The 20,277-nt window shown below is 37.2% G+C and overlaps 1 protein-coding gene across 5 annotated transcripts in view; it reads right to left on the minus strand.

Annotated features, from left to right (window-relative positions):
• The window catches only part of ATP11C (ATPase phospholipid transporting 11C), a 168,011-nt gene that overhangs the window by 65,444 nt on the left and 82,290 nt on the right, over window positions 1-20,277 (minus strand). For 4 of the 5 annotated variants that reach the window (XM_043895977.1, XM_043895976.1, XM_043895980.1 and 1 more), the window contains 6 exons: window positions 18,396-18,503; window positions 5,889-6,017; window positions 3,945-4,048; window positions 1,575-1,625; window positions 525-589; window positions 96-177 (listed from right to left, as the gene is read on the minus strand). In XM_043895977.1, coding sequence (XP_043751912.1) covers window positions 96-177; window positions 525-589; window positions 1,575-1,625; window positions 3,945-4,048; window positions 5,889-6,017; window positions 18,396-18,503 — 539 coding nt within the window. The remainder of the gene's footprint in view (window positions 1-95; window positions 178-524; window positions 590-1,574; window positions 1,626-3,944; window positions 4,049-5,888; window positions 6,018-18,395; window positions 18,504-20,277) is intronic. The other variant, XM_043895981.1, reaches the window with a different exon arrangement.

The raw sequence follows: 20,277 nt of genomic DNA on the forward strand, positions 1-20,277 counted from the left end.
CTTATGTTGTTTTTTCATACTGTTGATATTTGGAAATACTGAGAAGTAACAATTTCAGTTCAATAACAAGTAAAGAAATTGTGAGGCACACTAACTTTTCAACAGCAGAACGTTTCTGAGATTTCCCTTGGTAGTTCAATGCCATTTTGGTTTCCATTCCAGTGTAAACAGCAACTCCTAAGGAATAACAATACGATGAAAATTAGGTTACATATGAGACTGCCAACCCAACTCCCCACCCAGTTGGATCTACCAACTTTTTCAATCTATAAAAATAGGAATTATAAACTCTCTTCTATTTACCAGTTAATAATCATTTACAGTATATTTTTATAGTATAATTTTAACCAACATAGTTTGTCATATTTCAAGTTAGTTTACCATCTTATAAATTCCCAACACCTAAAAAGAGACTTAGACTAAATGGAATTAAATGCCATGTCCAATTTTTTACTGCACCATTTATGAACATTTAGGTTTTAAAAGGCCTATTTCTAATAAGTATATCTTAAAAAAATGTTCACCATATATCTTCTTGGTATTTTTTAGTGTAGCTCCTTTCAACAAGAGATTTTCAGGTCCCAAAGACCTAAACAAAAAATGAACACAACTTATTCAGAGTCCAACTAATAGCACCATCAACTTTGGGGACATAGTTTGCTCTCACACACATCTATTTTCAAAAGATTCAGGATGCATCTGTCTACTTATACGCTTACTAACACAGGACGAGTTGAAAAATCCTCCCCTCTGAAGTTACTTAGGGCACAGCACAGATAGAAGCACACAGTACAGGAGATGCCAGCAACACACAGAGGTAAAGACATGCACAGAGGTGAAAGGACTATGAGTCATGAAAAGCAAGATAACAGCAGACAGCAAGAAACAGAAAGAAAAAGTGACTGGAAAAGACTGGAAAAGCAAATGTAAAGGAAGGAGACACATGTAAAGGTGCTGTATTTATAGAGCGCAAACCCGCCTTTGAGGGGGGGATCACTGAGCTCCTGGTGTTTAACTTCCTTCTGAGCACTGGCTATAAAGGCCAAGTGGAAAAGTTAAAATAACTGACTGGGTGATTGAAGAGGGGAAAAACACCCCTTTTTATATGAATTGTTTCATTATCAACTATTAAGCCTTTCATTTTACATAAGTCCAGCTAATTCTCCCAGCATTTTGTCTACCGTCCAGTCCCTAAATTACTCTCCCTTAAAACACTACTTTCCAGATATACTTCCAATATGGTCAGGCACTTCACAACCAAGGACAATCAATAGAGGGCATAGTATATATTTGGGAATAGTTGTCAAAGAAGTCTGGAGCTCTATAATTTTAGAAACCCTCATCATCACTTCCAATACCACCCTCTCCCAGGATACACACACTCTGAGCCGCTGCCACTACAACCCTACCAATCACAAGGTGAGCTATTTAAGACCCATCAGTGGCTAGTTACTCCAGATTTATTCACTTTTCCCCATCCCTTTCTATAAAAGAAAGTATTTAGCTATTTTAATGGGCTTAAAAGAGAAACATCCCTCCCCTGAAAGGACAGATTAAAGGAATTATAAACTAACCTGGCAACAGCTTCAAGACTATTACTATAGATATTGATTCGGCCAACAAACCTGCAAAAAGAATATAATAGCATATGTGTCTTCTATATCTAGATAAAATCTATTTACCCCAAATATGGGAATGAATCAAAATACAAATAATGCAAAAAGAGACAAGGCAATAAACTACGAAAGCCTATTGTCTTGATTTTAAAAGAAAAAGCTAAGTTGAACCAATATGATATGTAAATTTTCATCTCGTTTTAAAAATATTACAGATTTTAAGAATGTAAACAAAGACTCTAAGCTGATTTTCAAGATCTACTTGGCACCACCACGCATGCACACAATACCCCTCTCAACTATACTTCATATAAATAATTGGCTTCTATTTTACATTCATGTGAAGAAAGGTTTCTGGTGCTAAACCATCTTTCAAAACCATGAGTTCAGTAATTCTTTCACTTGAACATGCATCAGAATCACTGAAGGGCTTCTTAAACCACAGATTTCTAGGCCCCATCCCTAGGCTTTTGGTTTAGGTAAGAATTTGAATCTTCATTTCCCACAAGTTTCTGGTGATGTGGATGCTATTGACCTGAGATCATCCTTTGAGAAACAGCCATTAGGGAACACTTGATTGATTACCATCTTGGAAATTTTCAAGCTGTGTCTTGCAGCTGATCTGAATACTGACCTTGATCTGATCAAGTGATCAGATATATGGCTATGCACATGGTAATCTACATTTCTGAAAAATATAGTAAAAAGCTCTAAATCCTTAGTAAGAATGTTATGAGTATTTTATAACGTACATTATGATTTTTTCAGAAAAACTGAACTATTATTATGAAATACACAAAATATGAACGTCTGCATTCATTCATCATGTATTAACTGCACCATTACTATGCTTCCTAATAAGCAAGAAAAATGTGTTCCTTGTACCAAATAACATAATCAGGCAATTACAATGTAAGTGATGATTACTAGGGTGGTGGAGGTGTTAGGCTGGCCAAAAAATTTGTTTGGGTTTACTCCCAACGAACTTTTTGGCCAATCCAATATTCTGAAGTCACATACCAAGGGTACTCAATCTATTAGAGACATTAGGAATAACCTTCCCTCACTAAAAATCTCCTTCATATTTAAGGTAACTGAAAAATTTAGGAGTTACCCTATAAATATGTAAGGATCTATATTATTCTCTAACTCACAAAATCAGTCACTCCCCTTTCTGTGATTCCATGCTTCCTGAAGGCAGCGAACAGCTATTTTGCTCTGTGATCCTAAGTTCCTACTATCAACGTGGATACAGAAGAAGGGAAAAAATAAAGAAGGAATGGTAGGAAGGAGGGAGGGTATAATTCTTATAAAAGTATGAGAACTTTCTTTTTCCACTACTGGGCATTGTTGTAAGCCACATCCCACTATTTGGTCCCCTTTTACGATCAACAGCGTTCATTAACAAGATGAGTACCATGGGTGATGGATGCCATCTGTAATGGCAGAAGAGAATATAATTAATTGGCTCACTTGGCCAAAAACCCATTATTCTACCCTCATTAATACCAAGCTCTAATCAACCAAACTAATCAGTAGTCTTAAAAATCAAATGCCAGAGACTTCCTTGGTGGTTCAATGACTAAAACTCTATGCTCCCAATGCAGGGGACCTGGGTTCAATCCTGGTTCGGAGAACTAGATCCCACATGCCGCAAGATGCCAAATGTGCTGTGCTGTGCTATGCTAGTCACTCAGTCATGTCTGACTCTTAAGCTAAATAAATAAATAGTAAAAAAAAAAAAAATCAAATGCCAAATTTTTGACAACCCACAATGACTGTTAATCAGCAACTCTACTCCAGAAAGCCTAGGTGTAGCAAAACGGAGGAAATCACACCATTTCACTGCTCCCTCAACTTAGCCATTTACTTTGGACAAGAAACAGCCTATATACAATACTTGGTTCATCATGATCCTCATAAAAAAGGATAGAGTGCCTACTAATTGCATGGTCCCACATTTCCTTCTCTCTTTACTGTTGGATGACACATAAAGTGTTTTATTTTTGTTTTAATTAACTCTGTCTAGTGCACAAGTTTGATAGCTCAGGCTTATGGGATTATATAATCTTAAAATGTGATGGACAGCCATGTCTACAAATTACAATAATAAAAGAAAAACCACAAGTGAGATGCCTGAGCCCACAATAATTTATCTTAGGCTGGTAGTGAACAAGGCTGACTTGATTCATTTGCCTGCCAGAAGGAAGGAACAGCTCATAAAAACACAAATGAAAGGAGGCTGGTAAGTGGTGGGTATTTCAATTCTGATGGCAAAGAGAAGCAAAGCCATCAGACAGCAGTAAAATGAAACCAGGTAATTCTTACTTGTAGAGGTCAGGTTGAGGCTGTTCACATTCAATTGCTGCTCTGAGGTTATCAATGGATTCGACTGTACGCAGTTCAGTGGTATCACGTACCGCATAATGTGTCTAGATGAAAGCAGAAGAAAAAACAAAAACAGCCCCCCCCAAAAAGAAAAAAAATTATAATCATACACCCACCTGATTTCAGGAACACTATGTTTTTAGTAAGAGGCTTTGGCAGAATAATACAAATACTGTACAAATGTACAGATGTACAAATACTGATGTACATCTCCAACTAGATAAACTTTGTGGTATTATTCTTAAACTATATTACAATAATTAGAAAGTGAACTCTCCTGTGAAGGGATTTCAAAGATAATGAGAAAACTAAAAGCTTTTCTTGATACTGACAGCAGAGAAAATTCCATTTGCACCATGCATATAATTAACTGAAAACCCCATGAAAAATTTAAAGCATTTTTTCCCTCCTATTTATAGAACTGTGACCTATTATTTTGCTCACCATAGTATATGGTGAAGTTAACATACAAATAAGAATTGAATCACCCTTTTGGTCATAAGAATGCTAACATTTTGCTAACAGAAAGAAAAAAATCATCAATAGTTCCCATTACACAAACAGCAAAATTAATGATCTTGAAAATGCTTCAAGTAGCTACAATTCATGTGAGGAGCAGAGAGATGATGGATCTTGCTTTAGTCAGACAGTTAGAATATTCTACTAGGGTATATTATGTACTTACTTGATTGACCCAGAACTCAAGGCAGGTTCCAATGAATCCTTTTCTAAATGATCAAAGAAGGGCTGACACAGACTCAAAGACTACACTACTTATGCCGAAGGAAAGCTGTTGCACGATCTCTGGAGAATATTATGGAATTGTCTGAGCTATATTTAAAACTATCTCCTGACGTTGAAAACCCATGTACTTTTAGCTGATTTGATCAGATTAATTAAAGTGGAAAATGAAACCACTTGAAAGTTTTCTTCTTCTAAACAACTTTGTCCCTTAGTAGGAAATCTTGAGGTAGATTTCTCAATTTTCACCTTGACATTCCCTTAAATATAACTTTGTTTTCAAATAGTTGAAATGGGACTAGTTCATCACCATGCCCCTGAAGTGGTAACAAAATTAGTTATCTAACAGGCATTTAAGTTCCTTTACCATACACTGAATCCTGGTCCTCAAGTTCAGATAGCATAAACAAGTGGAGGAAAGCCCTCAAGAAGATACATGGAGGTGAGCACATGAGTGCTCTTCCTTAATGGCAGCAGCACATAGAGGATAAATCTTCATGCCCTGTGGAACTCCGGATGATAGACAAGAACTGACCGTGCCAGAAAGTACCAGGGAAGTCAGTTATCCTCCAGTTTGAACAAATTTACTCTCACACATTTTTAATTCTTCCTAGTTGCAATAAAGCATATATTTGCCAAACTATACCCTAAGGTATTTTTTAAAAGTAATCAAGCCAATAGCTTAGATTTTCAAAATGCCAGGAATAAACATTTTTTAAAAGAGGTTATTCAACCCTTTAAAAACAAAAATAGATCAAACTTAGAGTATCTTAGATGAAGGTTAGAGTACCTTCAGATGAAATTATTTTCATAGCTATATAGTTTTAGCCTAAGAGTACTTTCATTTTAAAAGCCTAAATACAATGTGGAATGGGTTAATATCAACATGAAATGCAAACAGTGCTATAAAAATGTGGTGGCTTTTGTCTGGGGTGTGGATTTCCTCACCCAACACCACCCTTTCCCCCAAAGCTGAGTATTTGCTTAGAAGTTTCAAAGACAGTTATATAAATACTGTCTTCAAATACAAAATATCCACAAATAGGAAAAAATAAGGTAAAAGATTAAGGGCAGTGGGACAGAATATTGCATGATTACCTATCCTTAGATGAGAATATTTAGGAAAGGTTTAGTCTCCATTACCTTGCAATTAGATTCCCCATCAAGACTGGCTGTGGTAACATAACAGGTTCCATCAACTGTGCAGGATGACAGAAGAATAAGATCACAGGGAAAGGTTTCATCTGCCTGTACTTCTACTATATCACCGACCTAGTACAGAGAGAAAAGTAAGTATCAATGTTCTTAATTCCAAACAAAGCATTTATTATACCTCCAATTAAAGTCAAAACAGTAGCAAAAGACCTCTCCCCCTCTAAGGCTTAGAATGTCTCAGCATCCTATACCATGTGAAAGGTGACGAAAGAATATTACTCAACATTCATAATTCTCTTTAAGGTCACAAGGACTTACGATGCTTTCAGATTACCTTAGTATTGAACTTTAATCTCTGATACGTGATTTCATTACCCATGGACTCTTTTGCTCTCTGATGTTTTCGGCATTGGTGTTTGATAAGAGAATGACCATTATCATTTCATGACTGAATCAAGAAAATCTACACATTTTCATTTGAGTACTTCAAGAACACTGGGCAGCTGCACTCCCACTCTGCATCAGGAAAAATATTTCTAAATGCTTTGCCTTCCATGTGGTAATAGCTATTAGTGTCGGGTGACAGTTCTCTCTTCAGTGCTCAGAAAATCTCACTTAATTAGAGAGGCATTAGGTCATTTTCCAACAATTCATCTGCTATCAGTTAGTGCCCAAAGCTCAAGTAGAGAAAAAACCTAAGAGAAGAAACCATGAACGATTTCTAGTGCATAATTTAATAATGTATGAAATCAATCATAATGATTAAAACACATATCTTTACAACTTGATTTTATGTCCCAGCTCTGCCACTTAAATAAATGACCTTGGGTTAAATGTCTTTGATGATTACAACTACCTCATAGGATTGGTTTTGAGTATGAAATGAGGATACAAGTAAAGTGGTTCACAAAGTACCTGGCACAAATTCACCATCTGATAGCTGATTATTAAATTATTACTAATATCCTGCAACTACTTTACTTCGAACTTATGAACAGTCATAAAGTTTTTTAGAAGGATGTAAGAAATTATCCAGCCCAGTCCATTCCAACATTTTCCATGCCATGGCACACATAGAAAATGATAAATTAACACTTTTTTACAGCACTCCCAGATAAAGGGAGGAGGCTGCTATTGAAAGAAGACAACCCACTTTAGGGAGTCAATATCTAGCTTACCAGCTTGGACACACTGGTTATCAAACATGGAACTAATAAATGACACACCTGCCTTCCAATTGCTACATAATTTGGCAGATAAGGATGAGGATTTCAAGATCTATTCAGAAATGATTTTATTTTCTTTGCCAATTTTAATCAGTAGCCATGAACAACAGCATCAATAATGAAACTAATTTGTAAATAATATTTTATTCTCTTGGATCTTTCCTTCTTTACATCCGTAAATACTTACATTGCTACACAAAACCACAATCTATGCTTAAATACACAGAAACAAACAAAATCCTAAAGCATCTCAGAAGAAGGAAACACTCATTTAAAGGACAGAAGATTATTCCCAGGCACTGATAAATATAAACCACAATTTCTTCTACAACACTGACAATCAGCTCAGATATGAAAAGGTCTCTGCACCTGGAGTGCAAGTTAAGGCTGGTAAGATGAACTGGGGCCAGACCACAAAAGGTCTGACAGGTCAGGTTCAGGTGTTGAGGCCTCACCCTGAAGCCAAGGGGGCACCGAGAAAGGACTTTTAAAGAAAGGGAACAACATGGTTCATTTAGACAATCAACTCTAGGATTGTTTCCACTTAACTTGTACAAAATCAACAAGAGAACCTCACCATCCATTATGATAAACAATAGAAAAAGTCAGATAATCAAGGGAATTGTAAGTTTTTTGGGTTCATCAGAAAGTTGAGGTTGCAGGGCAACCAAGTTAACTGAATTTCAAAGGGTGAAAAGTCCCTCTGAGGAGAGGCAGGAGAAACTGACTCTTTCACAATTAACAAAGCACATGAGGAAGAGATGGCTGTCATAAAAGTGCACAGGAAGAAAATAACTAGATTTTCAACCAACTGTAAAAGGCTTGGGAGGGCCCAATGTGACAGTTTCAAATCTCTGCAAGCCTCAGAAAAAAGAGGAGACCATAAGCACACATCAGTTCTTCTCTCTGAGCATCCACTGGGTGCTCACGAGAAAGGTACAGGCATACAGGTTTGACTGCAACCGTGGACCCTTCTCTCATAGGGTGCAAAAGCCACCTGTGTCCAAGAGCAAGGCAAGAAATCCTCCCTGGCAGGGTCTCAGGGACATGTAACTACTGCTAGTGGAGAGGTAGAACAAAGCCATCTACTGCTGGGGATGGACAGGAAACACCCTCATATTGAGGACCTGGTACTAATAAAAGGCAAAGTTCAGCTGCCACGGGAGGTTGGGGTGGAGACCAGGGAAGAGTGCTGAAAGTTCTACCCTGAGGCAAAGGTGCAAAAAGGCTGCCTAATAATGAAACAGAGTAGGAGAATCAAGAAACCACTCTGATCCCATCAGGAACCCTGCAAAGAATAACAAGAAAGCATAATTTACCACTGGGGGAGGAGAAAGGGCACACAGAGAGGCATCCACTGTGTCTCAGGAATGTAGGACCTGCTGAAAGCATCAACATCTACAGCAAAATCCAAAGCCAGCCAACTCCTGACCAGACTGACTCAATCCCCAACACTGACGGACTGGCTGACAGAAGAGGTATGACCACTGCAGGCCAGAAATACAGGTTACCTGCCTCGATCTCTAGCATTCTTTTTCGTGCACTGTCCAGAATTCAATTAAAAACATGAGATGCACAAAACCAAGAGAAAAATGACCTATCATCAGATTTTAGAATTAAGAAACAGGGACAGAAAATTAGCTATGAGTAAAATACCAATGTATTTACTGGAGGGATTTTCTGGTGGTCCAGTGGTTAAGACTGTGCATTCCCAATGCAGGGGGCATGGGTTCGACCACTGGTTGAGGTACTGAGATCCCTCATGCCTCGACCAAAAAAAAGTAAGTATTTATTGGAAAACACAGATAACATACATGTGCAGATGAAGAATTTGGGCATCAAGATGGAAACTTAAAAAAAAAAAAGCAAATAGAAAAGTGAGAAATAAAAAGCATGGCATGAGAGATAAAGATTTCCTTCAATGGGCTTATCAGCAGACTGGATATGACAAAAGAAATCAGTAAAACTGAAGAAACTCTTCCAATATTTCCAATGCCAAAACCCATACTCTTTCCCTTATAAATAACTATGCTTTTCCACTGGAATTCCTCAAGGCCTGCTCCTCTTCTCTATGTTTTACATCAGTTCAGTTGCTCAGTCATGTCTGACTCTTTGCGACCTCATGGACTGCAGCATGCCAGGCCTCCCTGTCCATCACCAACTCCCGGAGTTTACTCAAACTCATGTCCATTGAGTCAGTGATGCTATCCAACCATTTCATCCTCTGTTGTCCCCTTCTCCTCCTGCCTTCAATCTTTCCCAGCATCAGGGTCTTTTCAAATGAGTCAGTTCTTTACATCAGGTGGCCAAAGTATTGGAGTTTCAGCTTCAGCATCAGTCCTTCCAATGAACATTCAGGACTGACCTCCTTTAAGATGGACTGGTTGGATCTCTTTGCAGTCTTCTCCAACACCACAGTTCAAAAGCATCAATTCTTTGGCGCTCAGCTTTCTTTATAGTCCAACTCTCACATCCATACATGACTACCGGAAAAACCATAGCGTTGACTAGACGGACCTTTGTTGACAAAGTAATGTCTCTGCTTTTTAATATGCTGTCTAGGTTGGTCATAACTTTCCTTCCAAGGAGCAAGCGTCTTTTAATTTCATGGCCACAGTCACCATCTGCAGTGATTTTGGAGCCCCCCAAAATAAAGCCTGTCACTATTATCACTGTTTCCCCATCTATTTGCCATGAAGTGATGGGACCAGACGTCATGATCTTAGTTTTCTGAATGTTGAGTTTTAAGCCAACTTTCTCACTCCCCTCTTTCACTTTTATCAAGGAGCTCTTTAATTCTTGTTTGCTTTCTGCCATAAGGGTGGTGTCATCTGCATATCTGAGGTTACTGATATTTCTCCTGGCAATCTTGATTCCAGCTTGTGTTTCATCATGTTTTACATGATTCCATCCAAATTTCTATTTCTACCTAAAACATCTCATCTGAGCTCCAGGCTTGACAATTCCATCTGGCTATCTAATAGGAATCTCAAAATGAACATGGCCCAAACCTATTCTTCTCCCAGTCCTTTCCAACTTATTTAATAGCACCAGCATTTTGTTTAACAGCATTACTTAATACAACTAGCTGCTCAGGGCAAAATCAAGGAGGCTATCTTTATTCTTTTTTGCTCTTTTTCTCACTCTCTCCATGGAATACATCAGTAAGTCCAGATTTTATCTACAATAAATATCCTGAATAGATCCATTTAGCTTGATCACGCAATAGGAGGGTCAAAGTTGTGCTTACAGCATGGACGCCACACCCAGACTTCCTTCAGTTCAAATCCCAGCTTTCCCACTTATAAGTTATGGACAAGTTTTGTAACCTCCCTATGCCTCAGTTTCATCATCAGCAAACAGGGGATAACAAAAGTACCTATTTCATAGGACTGTTGCAAAGTAAGGATTAATGAATTAACAGAATGTAGAAGCAAGTGCCTGGCATATTTATGTAACATATAAATGTTAACAAATATTTCTATTTTTATTGTTATTATCTCTTCTACTATCACCCTATATAAGCTTACATTTTGCTTATACAGCAGTAACCACCTAACAGGTTTCCCTCATTCTACTTTTGCTCATGCCTCTACTTTGCTTGGGCTTTCCAGGTGGCACTATGGTAAAGAATCAGCCCACCAATGAAAGAGACATGGGTTTGATCCCTGGGTCAGGAAGATCCCCTGGAAGAGGACATGGCAACCCACTCCAGTATTCATGCCTGGAGAATTCCATGGACAGAGGAGCATGGATGACTACAGTCCTTAGGGTTGCAAAAGAGTCGGACACGACTTAGCGACTGGGCACACACTAACTACTTTGCTTAATCTTCAAAGTTGCCTTTTTTAAAAGAGTAAGATCAAGTCACTCCCTAGCTTTGAAACCCTTTAAAAAATACCCAATGCACTGAGGATACAGAACAAGTTACTCTCCTGTTCAACAAGAATGCCCACACTCCCCAGCCAAGCCATCACTCAGACACTTTCAGTTTACAGGCATCTCTTTCTAACACAAATACTCCAGAAAGGACTCAATCAAACAGCATTTCACACAACAGCATCAACTAATGTAATTGAGAATATACCTGGCTGAGGTCAGCCAAAGATAAGTAGCCTAGTGAGAAAAGGTGGAAGATGGGGGTCCTTCTAAGGCAGTGGGGGTGACAGCAAAAACAGAAAGAGGAAATGAGAGAAAAGGAGAGAAAAGTGGGACACTTTATTTGCTTTGCAATTTCACTTCATAACCTGGGAGCAACAGATTTAATTCTATGAATCATTTATGCTGCCTTTGGTTCTTATATGAACAAAAAGTTGAGTTTCTACTAATGGTTTGGAAACTTCAGATCCTAACCACTCCAGTTCATCACAAGGCCCTCCCTTCTGGGATGTGGAAAATAGAAAAAAGAGTGGGAGAAATACAGTATATGTCAAACTTGGGTAACCCTCCCAGTCTGTGGCCTTCCTCCCATCATTATTATAAAAAGGTGTAAGATTGTTTACTTATTGCTGGGGATATGGAGAATTAAGCTTGAAATTCTGGGTATTAATAATTAAGCGGTGATAATAATTGATAAAACAATAGAGGAGAGTATCATTTTGTATGAACTCATACCACAGCCCTGAACCATTCTGTTCCACACATCTTCTTCCCTTGCGCTGAAGAATTTGGTTTCCATTAACTTTCATATTTTAATTCATATTCATATAGAAACATTCTTTTAACAATAACACAAAATTGACAAACATTTTTGGAAGATTAACATAATTGACAAACCCTTAGCTACAACCAAAAAAAAAAAAAGACAAACATCTAAAAAAAGAGGAAATCACAACTGACGCCAGAGAAATAAAAATTATATGATTATACGAGACTACTATAATTACATGCCAATTGATAAGTACCTAGAAACATACAACCTACCAAAGGTGAATCACTGAGAAATAAAAAAATCTGAGCAGATCCAAAACTAGTGAGAAGACTGAAGTAGGAATCAAAAATCTCACCCAAAAGATAAGCCCAGGATTAGATGACTTCACTGGAGAATGCTACCAAGCATTTGAAGAAGAAATAACAATCCTTCCTAATCCTTCTAAAGAATCAAAGAGGTAGGAACACCTCCAAACTTATTCTGAGACCAGCATTACCCTGATATTATCACCAGAAAAAGGCACTGCAAGAAAACTACATACCAATTTCCTCAACAAATAATGATACAAAAAAATCTTAAAATACTAACAAATCAAAAATCAGTAACATTAAAATGATCATGCTCTATGACCAAATAAAATTTATTATTGGGATCCAAGAATATATATGAAAATCAATCAATATAATGCAGCATATAAACAATGTTTTGCATGATCATCTCAGTTAATGAACAAAAGACATTTAGCATAATTCAACACTCTTTCATGATAAAAATATATAATAAAATAGGAAGACAAGTAAATGATCACAACCTAATAAAAGTCCACAGCTAATATCACACTAAATAGGCAAAGACTAAAACCTTTATCTCTAAGATCAGAAACAAAGCAAGGATGTCCACTCCAGAACTATTATCAATCATTGTACTAGAAGTTCTGGATAGAACAATTAGACAAGAAACAAAAAAGGTATACAAATTGGGAAAGAAGTAAAATTATCCTTATTTGCAGATGACATGATATTATATGTAAAAAAACTCTAAAAATGTCACCAAAAAATGTTAGAACAAATTAATTCAGCAAAGTTGCAGGAACTAAAATCAACACTCAAAAATCAGATGCACGCCTATACATTAACAATGACCAGTCCAAAAAGGAAATCAAGAAAACACTATCATTTACAATAGCATCAAAAATGATAAAACACTTAGGAACAAACTTAAAGTGTTGGACACTGACAGTTACAAAAGCACTGCTAAAAGAAATCAAAGAATACAAAACAAATGGAAACACATTTCAAGTTCATAGATTGAAACACTTAGTACTGTTAAAATGTGTATACTATCCAAAGTGATCTACAGACTCAGTGGACTTTCTATCAAAATACCAATGGCATTTGTTTCAGAAATAGGGAAAAAAAAAAAAACCCTGACATTCATATGAAATCTCAAGGCACCATGAGAGCTTGGAAAGATCTTCAAAAATGATCTTGAAAAGGAGAAACGAATTTGGAGGTCTTGCATTCCCAAATTTCCCCCTACATATTACAAAGCAATGGTGATTAAGACTGGCATAAAGGCAGATACATAAGATAATGAATTGAAAGCCTAGAAATAAACTTGCACATAACGTCAAATGACTTTCAACAAGGGTACCAAGACTATTCAATAGGGAATGAGAGTTTCTTCAACAAACGGTTTTGGGAAAACTGGGTATCTACTTACAAAAGTATTAATAGAGTTGGATTCTCACCTTAGATCATATACAAAAATTAACATGAAAAGAATGAAAGATCTAAATGTCAGACTTGATCCTACCAGACTCCTAGAAGAATATGGAGAAAAAGCTTCAGGACATCGGACTTGGCAATGACTTCTTAGATATGACACCAAAAGCACAGGATAAAAACCAAAAGTAGAAAATGAGAATACATGATCAAAGAAAACAATCAATAGTGAAAAGGCAACCTACAGAATAGGAGAAAATATCTGCCAATCATATAGCTGACGAGGAGTTAATATCCAGAATATATAAGGAACCACCATAACTCAATAACAAACAAATACCCCAATTAAAAATTGGGTCAAGGACTTGCTTCCCTGGTGGCTCAGACGGTAAAGGGTCTGCCCACAATGCAGGAGACCTGGGTTTGATCCCTGGGTAAGGAAGATTCCCTGGAGAAGCAAATGGCAAGCCACTCCAGTATTCTTGCCTGGAAAATTCTATGGACAGAGGAGTCTGGTGGGCTATAGTCCAGGGGGACACAAAGAGTCAGACACGACTGAGCGATTAACACTTAACACAAGGACTTGAACAGACATTTCTCCAAAGAAGATCACAACAGTCAACAGGCACATGAAATGATGCTCAGTGTCACCGATCATTAGGAAAATGCAAATGCAAACCACAATGAGATACCACTTTATCAATCAGGATGCCCACTATCAAAAGAACAGAAACTAACAAGTCCTCAAGAGGACCAGGAGAAGTTGAAAGCCTTGTGTACTCTAGGCGCTAAGGTAAAATGGTACATCCATTATGGAAAACAGTATGGAGGTTCCTCCACAAATTAAAAACAGAATTACAATACAATCTAGAAATTCTACTTCTGAGTATATATCTAACATAACTCAAAGCAAGAACTTGAGCTATTTGCACACCTTTGTTCATTGCAGCATTATTCACATAGCCAAAAGGTGGAAGCAAGCCAAACATCCATCAACTGATGAATTAACAAAGTGTAGTATATACATACAATGGAGTATTATGTAGCTTTAAAAAATGGGAAATCCTGTCATATGAAGACATTATACTAAGGGAAATAAACCAGTCACAAAAGGACAGATACTATACATTTCCTATCACCGGAAGTATCTCTCTAAGGTAGTCCAAGTAACAGCAACAGAAAAGTGTTTACCAAGGGCTAGAGGCAGGGTGAATAAGTGTTTAGTGGATATAGAGTTTCAGTGCTATAAAATGAAAAGGTTCTAGAGATCTGTTGTACAACAATGTGAATACTTAACACTACTGAACTGTATACTTAAAAAATAGTTAAAATGGTAAATTTAGTGTTAAGGTCCCACCATTCTATAGATAAGCAGATTGCACTCATTTCACTTGCTAGCAAGGTAATGCTCAAAAACCTTCATGCTAGGCTTTAGCACTACATGAATTGAGAACTTCCAGACATACAAGCTAGATTTAGAAAAGGCAGAGGAACCAGAGATCACATTGACAACATCTGTTGGATCACAGAAAAAGCAAGGGAATTCCAGAGAAACATCTACTTCTGCTTCATTGACTATGCTGAAGGCTTTGATTGTGTGGATCACAACAAACCGTGGAAAATTCTTCAAGAGATGGGAATAAGAGACCACCTTACCTGTCTCCTGAGAAACCTGTATGCAGGTCAAGAAGCAACAGTTAGAACCAGACATGATGGAACAATGGACTGGTTCAAAATTGGAAAAGGAGTACATCAAGGCTCTATATTGTCACCCTGCTTAGTTAACTTATATGCAGAGTACATCATGTGAAATGCTGAGCTGGATGAAGCACAAGCTGGAATCAAAACTGCCTGGAGAAATATCAACAACCTCAGATGTGCAGATGATACCACTCTAATGGCAGAAAGTGGAGAGAACTGAAGAGCCTCTTGATGAAGGTGAAAAAGGAGAGTGAAAAAGCTGGTTTAAAACTCAACATTCAAAAAATGAAGATCATGACATCCAGTCCCAACACTTCATGGCAAATAGATGGGCAAACAGTGGAAACAGTGGCAGACTTTATTTTCTTGGGCTCCAAAATCACTGCAGATGGTGACTGCAGCCACAAAATTAAAAGATGCTTGCTCCTTGGAAGAAAAGCTATGACAAACCTAGACAGCATATTAAAAAGCAGAGACATCACTTTGCTGACAAAGGCCTGTAGAGTCAAAGCTAAGGTTTTTCCAGTAGTCATGTATGGATGTGAGAGCTGGACCATCAAGAAGGCTGAGTGCCGAAGAATTGATGCTTTTAAACTGTGGTGCTGGAGAAGACTGTTTAGAATCCCTTGGACAGCAAGAAGATCAAACCAGTATCCTAAAGGAAATCAGTCCTGAATATTCATTGGAAGGACTGATGCTAAAGCTGAAGCTCCAATACCTTGGCCAACTGATGTGATGAGCTGACTCACTGGAAAAGACTCAGATGCTGGGACAGATTGAGGGCAGGAGGAGAAGGGGGTGACAGAGGATGAAATGGTTGGATGGCATCACTGACTCAATACACATGAGTCTGAGCAAACTCCAGGAGATAGTGAAGGACAGGGAAGCCTAGTGTGCTGCAGTTCATGGGGTCACAAAGAGTTGGGCACAACTTAGCGAATGAACAACAACATAGATAAGTATTAATAAAAACACAGGCATTAGAGCCTTAATATTCTTTAATTGTGAAGGACAATCATTTATTTTTCTGTTATTTTTTATCCCAATAACACAATAAAGTAAAAATAAGCAATACCTTAGGACTAGGATATAATATTTGTAAAAGACACATCTGATAAAGGACTATTATCCAAAATATACCAAAAGGACTGTTATCAATTTTCACAATATGAAAATGAGAAATCTGATTAAAAAATTGGGGAAAAGACCTAATAGACACCTCACCAAAGAAGATATTCAAATGCAAGTAAGCATATGGAATTATGTTCAACACCATATGTCATTAGGGAATTGCAAATTAAGACCAAAATGAGATATCACTATACAGTCTTTAGAATGGGCAAAATCTAGAATACTGACAACAAATGCTGGCCAGGATATGGAGCAACAGAACTCTCATTTACTGCTTATGGGAAATGCAAAATGGGTAGCTATGTTGGAGATAGTCTGGAAGTTTCTTACAAAACTAAACACACTGTTACCATATGATCCAGATCACACTCTTTGTTTTTTACCAAAATGAACTGAAATCTTATGTTCACACAAAGACCTGCATATAGATGTTTATAATAGTTTTATTTGTAATGGCCAAAACATGGAAGCAACCATGATGTCCTTCAGTAAGTGAGTGACTATTAAATAAATTGGTACATCTAGACAATGAAATATTATTTAGTGCTAAAAAGAAATGAGCTATCAAACCATGAAAAGATGGAGAAAACTCAAATGCATGTTACTAAGTGAAAAAAGCCAACTTGAAAAAGCTATATACTGTATGATTTTAACCACATGACCCTAAGAAAAATGCAAAACTATGGAGACAGTAAAAGGAGGAGTGGTGACCAGGGGTTGGAGGGAGGGATGAATAGGCTAAGCACAGAGGATATTTAGGGCAGTGAAATGATTCTGTATAATACTGTAATGGTTGAGACATGTCCTTATACATTTGTTCAGACTCACTGAACATACAAGACCAAGAGTGAAAACTAACCTAAACTGTGGACTATCACTGTGGGTGATAATGATACGTCATTGGAGGTTCACTGATTATAACAAATATGCCACTCTGGTGGGGGGTACTGATTGTGAGGAAGGTTGTACCTGTGTAGGAAAAAGGACTGTATGTGAACTCCATAATTTCTGTTCAGTTTTGCTGCTCTAAAGACTAAAGTTTACATTAATTAAAATAAAATTTGCTAAGTACAAAAACTACTATTTGATTTGGACAAGTCAAAAATTTTATCAACAGGAATCTTATTGTATAATAACAATCAATGGCTAATTTGAATAAAAAATGAAACTGAGATATTAAAAAAACAATACAACTATCATATATGGTGGTGGAATATAAAATGGCATATGGCTGCTGTGGAAGACAGTTTGGTGATTCATAAAAACTAGAATCACCACATGACCTAGCAATTCCACTCCTAGGTATATACCCAAAAGAATGGGAAAGAGGTGTTTGAAACAAAAACTTGTACATGAATATTCATATCACCAACAATCCTAATAGTTCAAGTGAAGTCACCCAGTTGTGTCCAACTCTTTGCAATCCCATGGACTGTAGCCCGCCAGGCTTCTCTGTCCATGGAATTTTCCAGGCAAGAGTCCTGGAGTGGGTTGCCATTTCCTTCTCCAGGGGATATTCCCGACCCAGGAATCGAACCTGGGTCTCCTGCATTGCAGGCAGACATGTTACCATCTGAGCCACCTGGGAAGCCCCCTAATAGCTCAAAGGTAGAAAGAATACAAATGTCCATCAATTGATGATTGGATAAACAAAATGTGGTATGGCTATATTATGGAGTATTATTCAATCATCAAAAGGAATGAAGTAATGACACATGCCACAAGATGAATGAACCTCAAGAAGATAGCAACAAGCAAGAGAATGCAGACATAAAGGCCACATAGTATATGATTCCATTTATTTGAAATACCTACAATAGGTAAACCCATTGAGACAGAAAGAAGATTAGTGGTTGCCAGGGCCTGGTGAGGGAGGAATGCAGGATGACTACTTAATGGCTATAGGGGTTTACCTTTTGGGGCAGTGAGAATGTTCTGTAACTAGACAGTGGTGATGGCTGCACAGCACTGAGAATGTATGAAATGCCACTGAATTGCACATTTTAAAATGATGTGTTCTCACTATAATTAAAAAAAAAGAATGTACTACAAAACTTAATACCTTGATTTTTTCACTCTCTTTTTTCACTCGCTTTGCATTTTCAATAATGTAAACAGTGCTCTTATTGACTTCATTGTCAGCCCTGTGCCTCAGCCAATCCTCATATCCCTAGAAGAATAAAAATAAGGACATAGTCAAACTCACATAATGAAGTAAAGTTGTTAATAAATTTCTACAACCCCTTCTCTGAGTCACAGCAGATACCTGTACTTATAATATTACTTTCAATGCAGAATAAAGAGACAAACATTGTAAATTTTTGCAGCAAAAACAAAAATATGCTTTCAAAATATTTCTTAGGTAAAAAGCTTTATTGCATTAAAAGGTTCTTCCATTCTAGAGATAAGCATTAATAAAAATACAGGTAATAGAGACTTAATATTCTTCAGTTGTGAAGGACTATGATTTATTTTTCTAATTCTGCTCTTAGTCAAGTTAATGTTAATGTTCTCTACTTTTTAATTTGAAAGAAATTTTTTCCAGGTTTTATTTTCTTATAGAGCAAATCACTTTAACACATTCTTCCATATTAGACTGTTGGGAGTGATCATCTCTGAGGAAATATAATTCCTTCCCAGAGACAGAGAATAGAAAGAGCAAGTAGGATTATTTTGCAACAGTATCTATGATACGTTTTAGAGATCAACAGTTAAACTTCTCCACTGACTTGGTGACAAAAGAAAACATAAATTGGTGTCCGTTTTTTAGAGTTAAAAGTAATGAGTTCATTTTCCTTTGGGCTTTCTTTGGTCTAGAGTAATTTAAGCCAAAAGAAGTAAGAATGGAGGAACTCCATTTGTTTGAGCATCATCTCCTTTTTTTTAACATCACTTTGCTTTTTTTCCTTATAATAGGGTCTGTACCTTTTCAAATATAACTGTTTGAAAAGTCTCTTGATCGCCTTCCCCTTTTTCTCTCAGGTGCTATATATATATTGATTCCTATCCTGTCCTTCTTTAGGGCAATGCTTAGGCTATCACTTCATAGGGGAACTTTCAGTGATGTCAGTGAGGAAACAAAGGCCCCAACATGAACTAGTATTGGGAGTAAAATGAATCAATAAGAGTTTTTTGAAAACCAAACAGGCTATTCTTGGGAGCAGCAATTCTATTATGATGTTAAAGAAAATAATCTTAACAGCTTCAGGGAAATAACATTCCCAAAGTCTTTATTTAGCAACCAAACACTTGATAAAATATCCTTTCAGTTCTGGGTAGGCAAGATAGAAGAGCAGATAAACTCAAGAAGAAAGGTAACCATGTTAATATTGTTAAGCAAACCTTTATTTTGGACATTCTTTAGGACACTTTCTAAAGGACTTTGGTAAGTACTGTCTAAAAGTCTCCTTGTAACCTGTCAGCTTCTGGTACAGGAAAAACATTGTTAACCACTCCTTAACCACGTTTCCTGTTTCTATTTTCAATTTTATTGGGAATTTGTCAAAAGCACCCCTTCAGCAGCATCAGGAAAGACAACAAAATTAAAGTATTTATACTCTTGAGTTCGGAGAAGGAAATGGCAACCCACTTCAGTACTCTTGCCTGGAGAATCCCATGGACAGAGGAGCCTGGCGGGCTACAGTCCATGGGGTCACGAAGAGTTGGACGTGACTGAAGCGACTTAGCACACACACACGCACTCTTGAGTTCTCTGCTATAGGTGGCAATTTAAAAAGTCCACAAGAATGGGAATTTTTCAGACAGATATAGCACAATGAAAAATGCAATGCATATTACAAATTTATCTCCCACTCCCTGAGTGAGGTGTACCTTCTACCTACTCTCCTTTTAGGGTTATATTCCTCCCTCCAAAAAATAAGATGAAAGGAGCAAAGAAATTAAAGATGTGTCTTATAACCATTTTAATGGGTTTTCAATAAGAA

This window comes from Cervus elaphus, chromosome X (genome assembly GCF_910594005.1).
Source record: "Cervus elaphus chromosome X, mCerEla1.1, whole genome shotgun sequence".
NCBI lineage: Eukaryota > Metazoa > Chordata > Mammalia > Artiodactyla > Cervidae > Cervus > Cervus elaphus.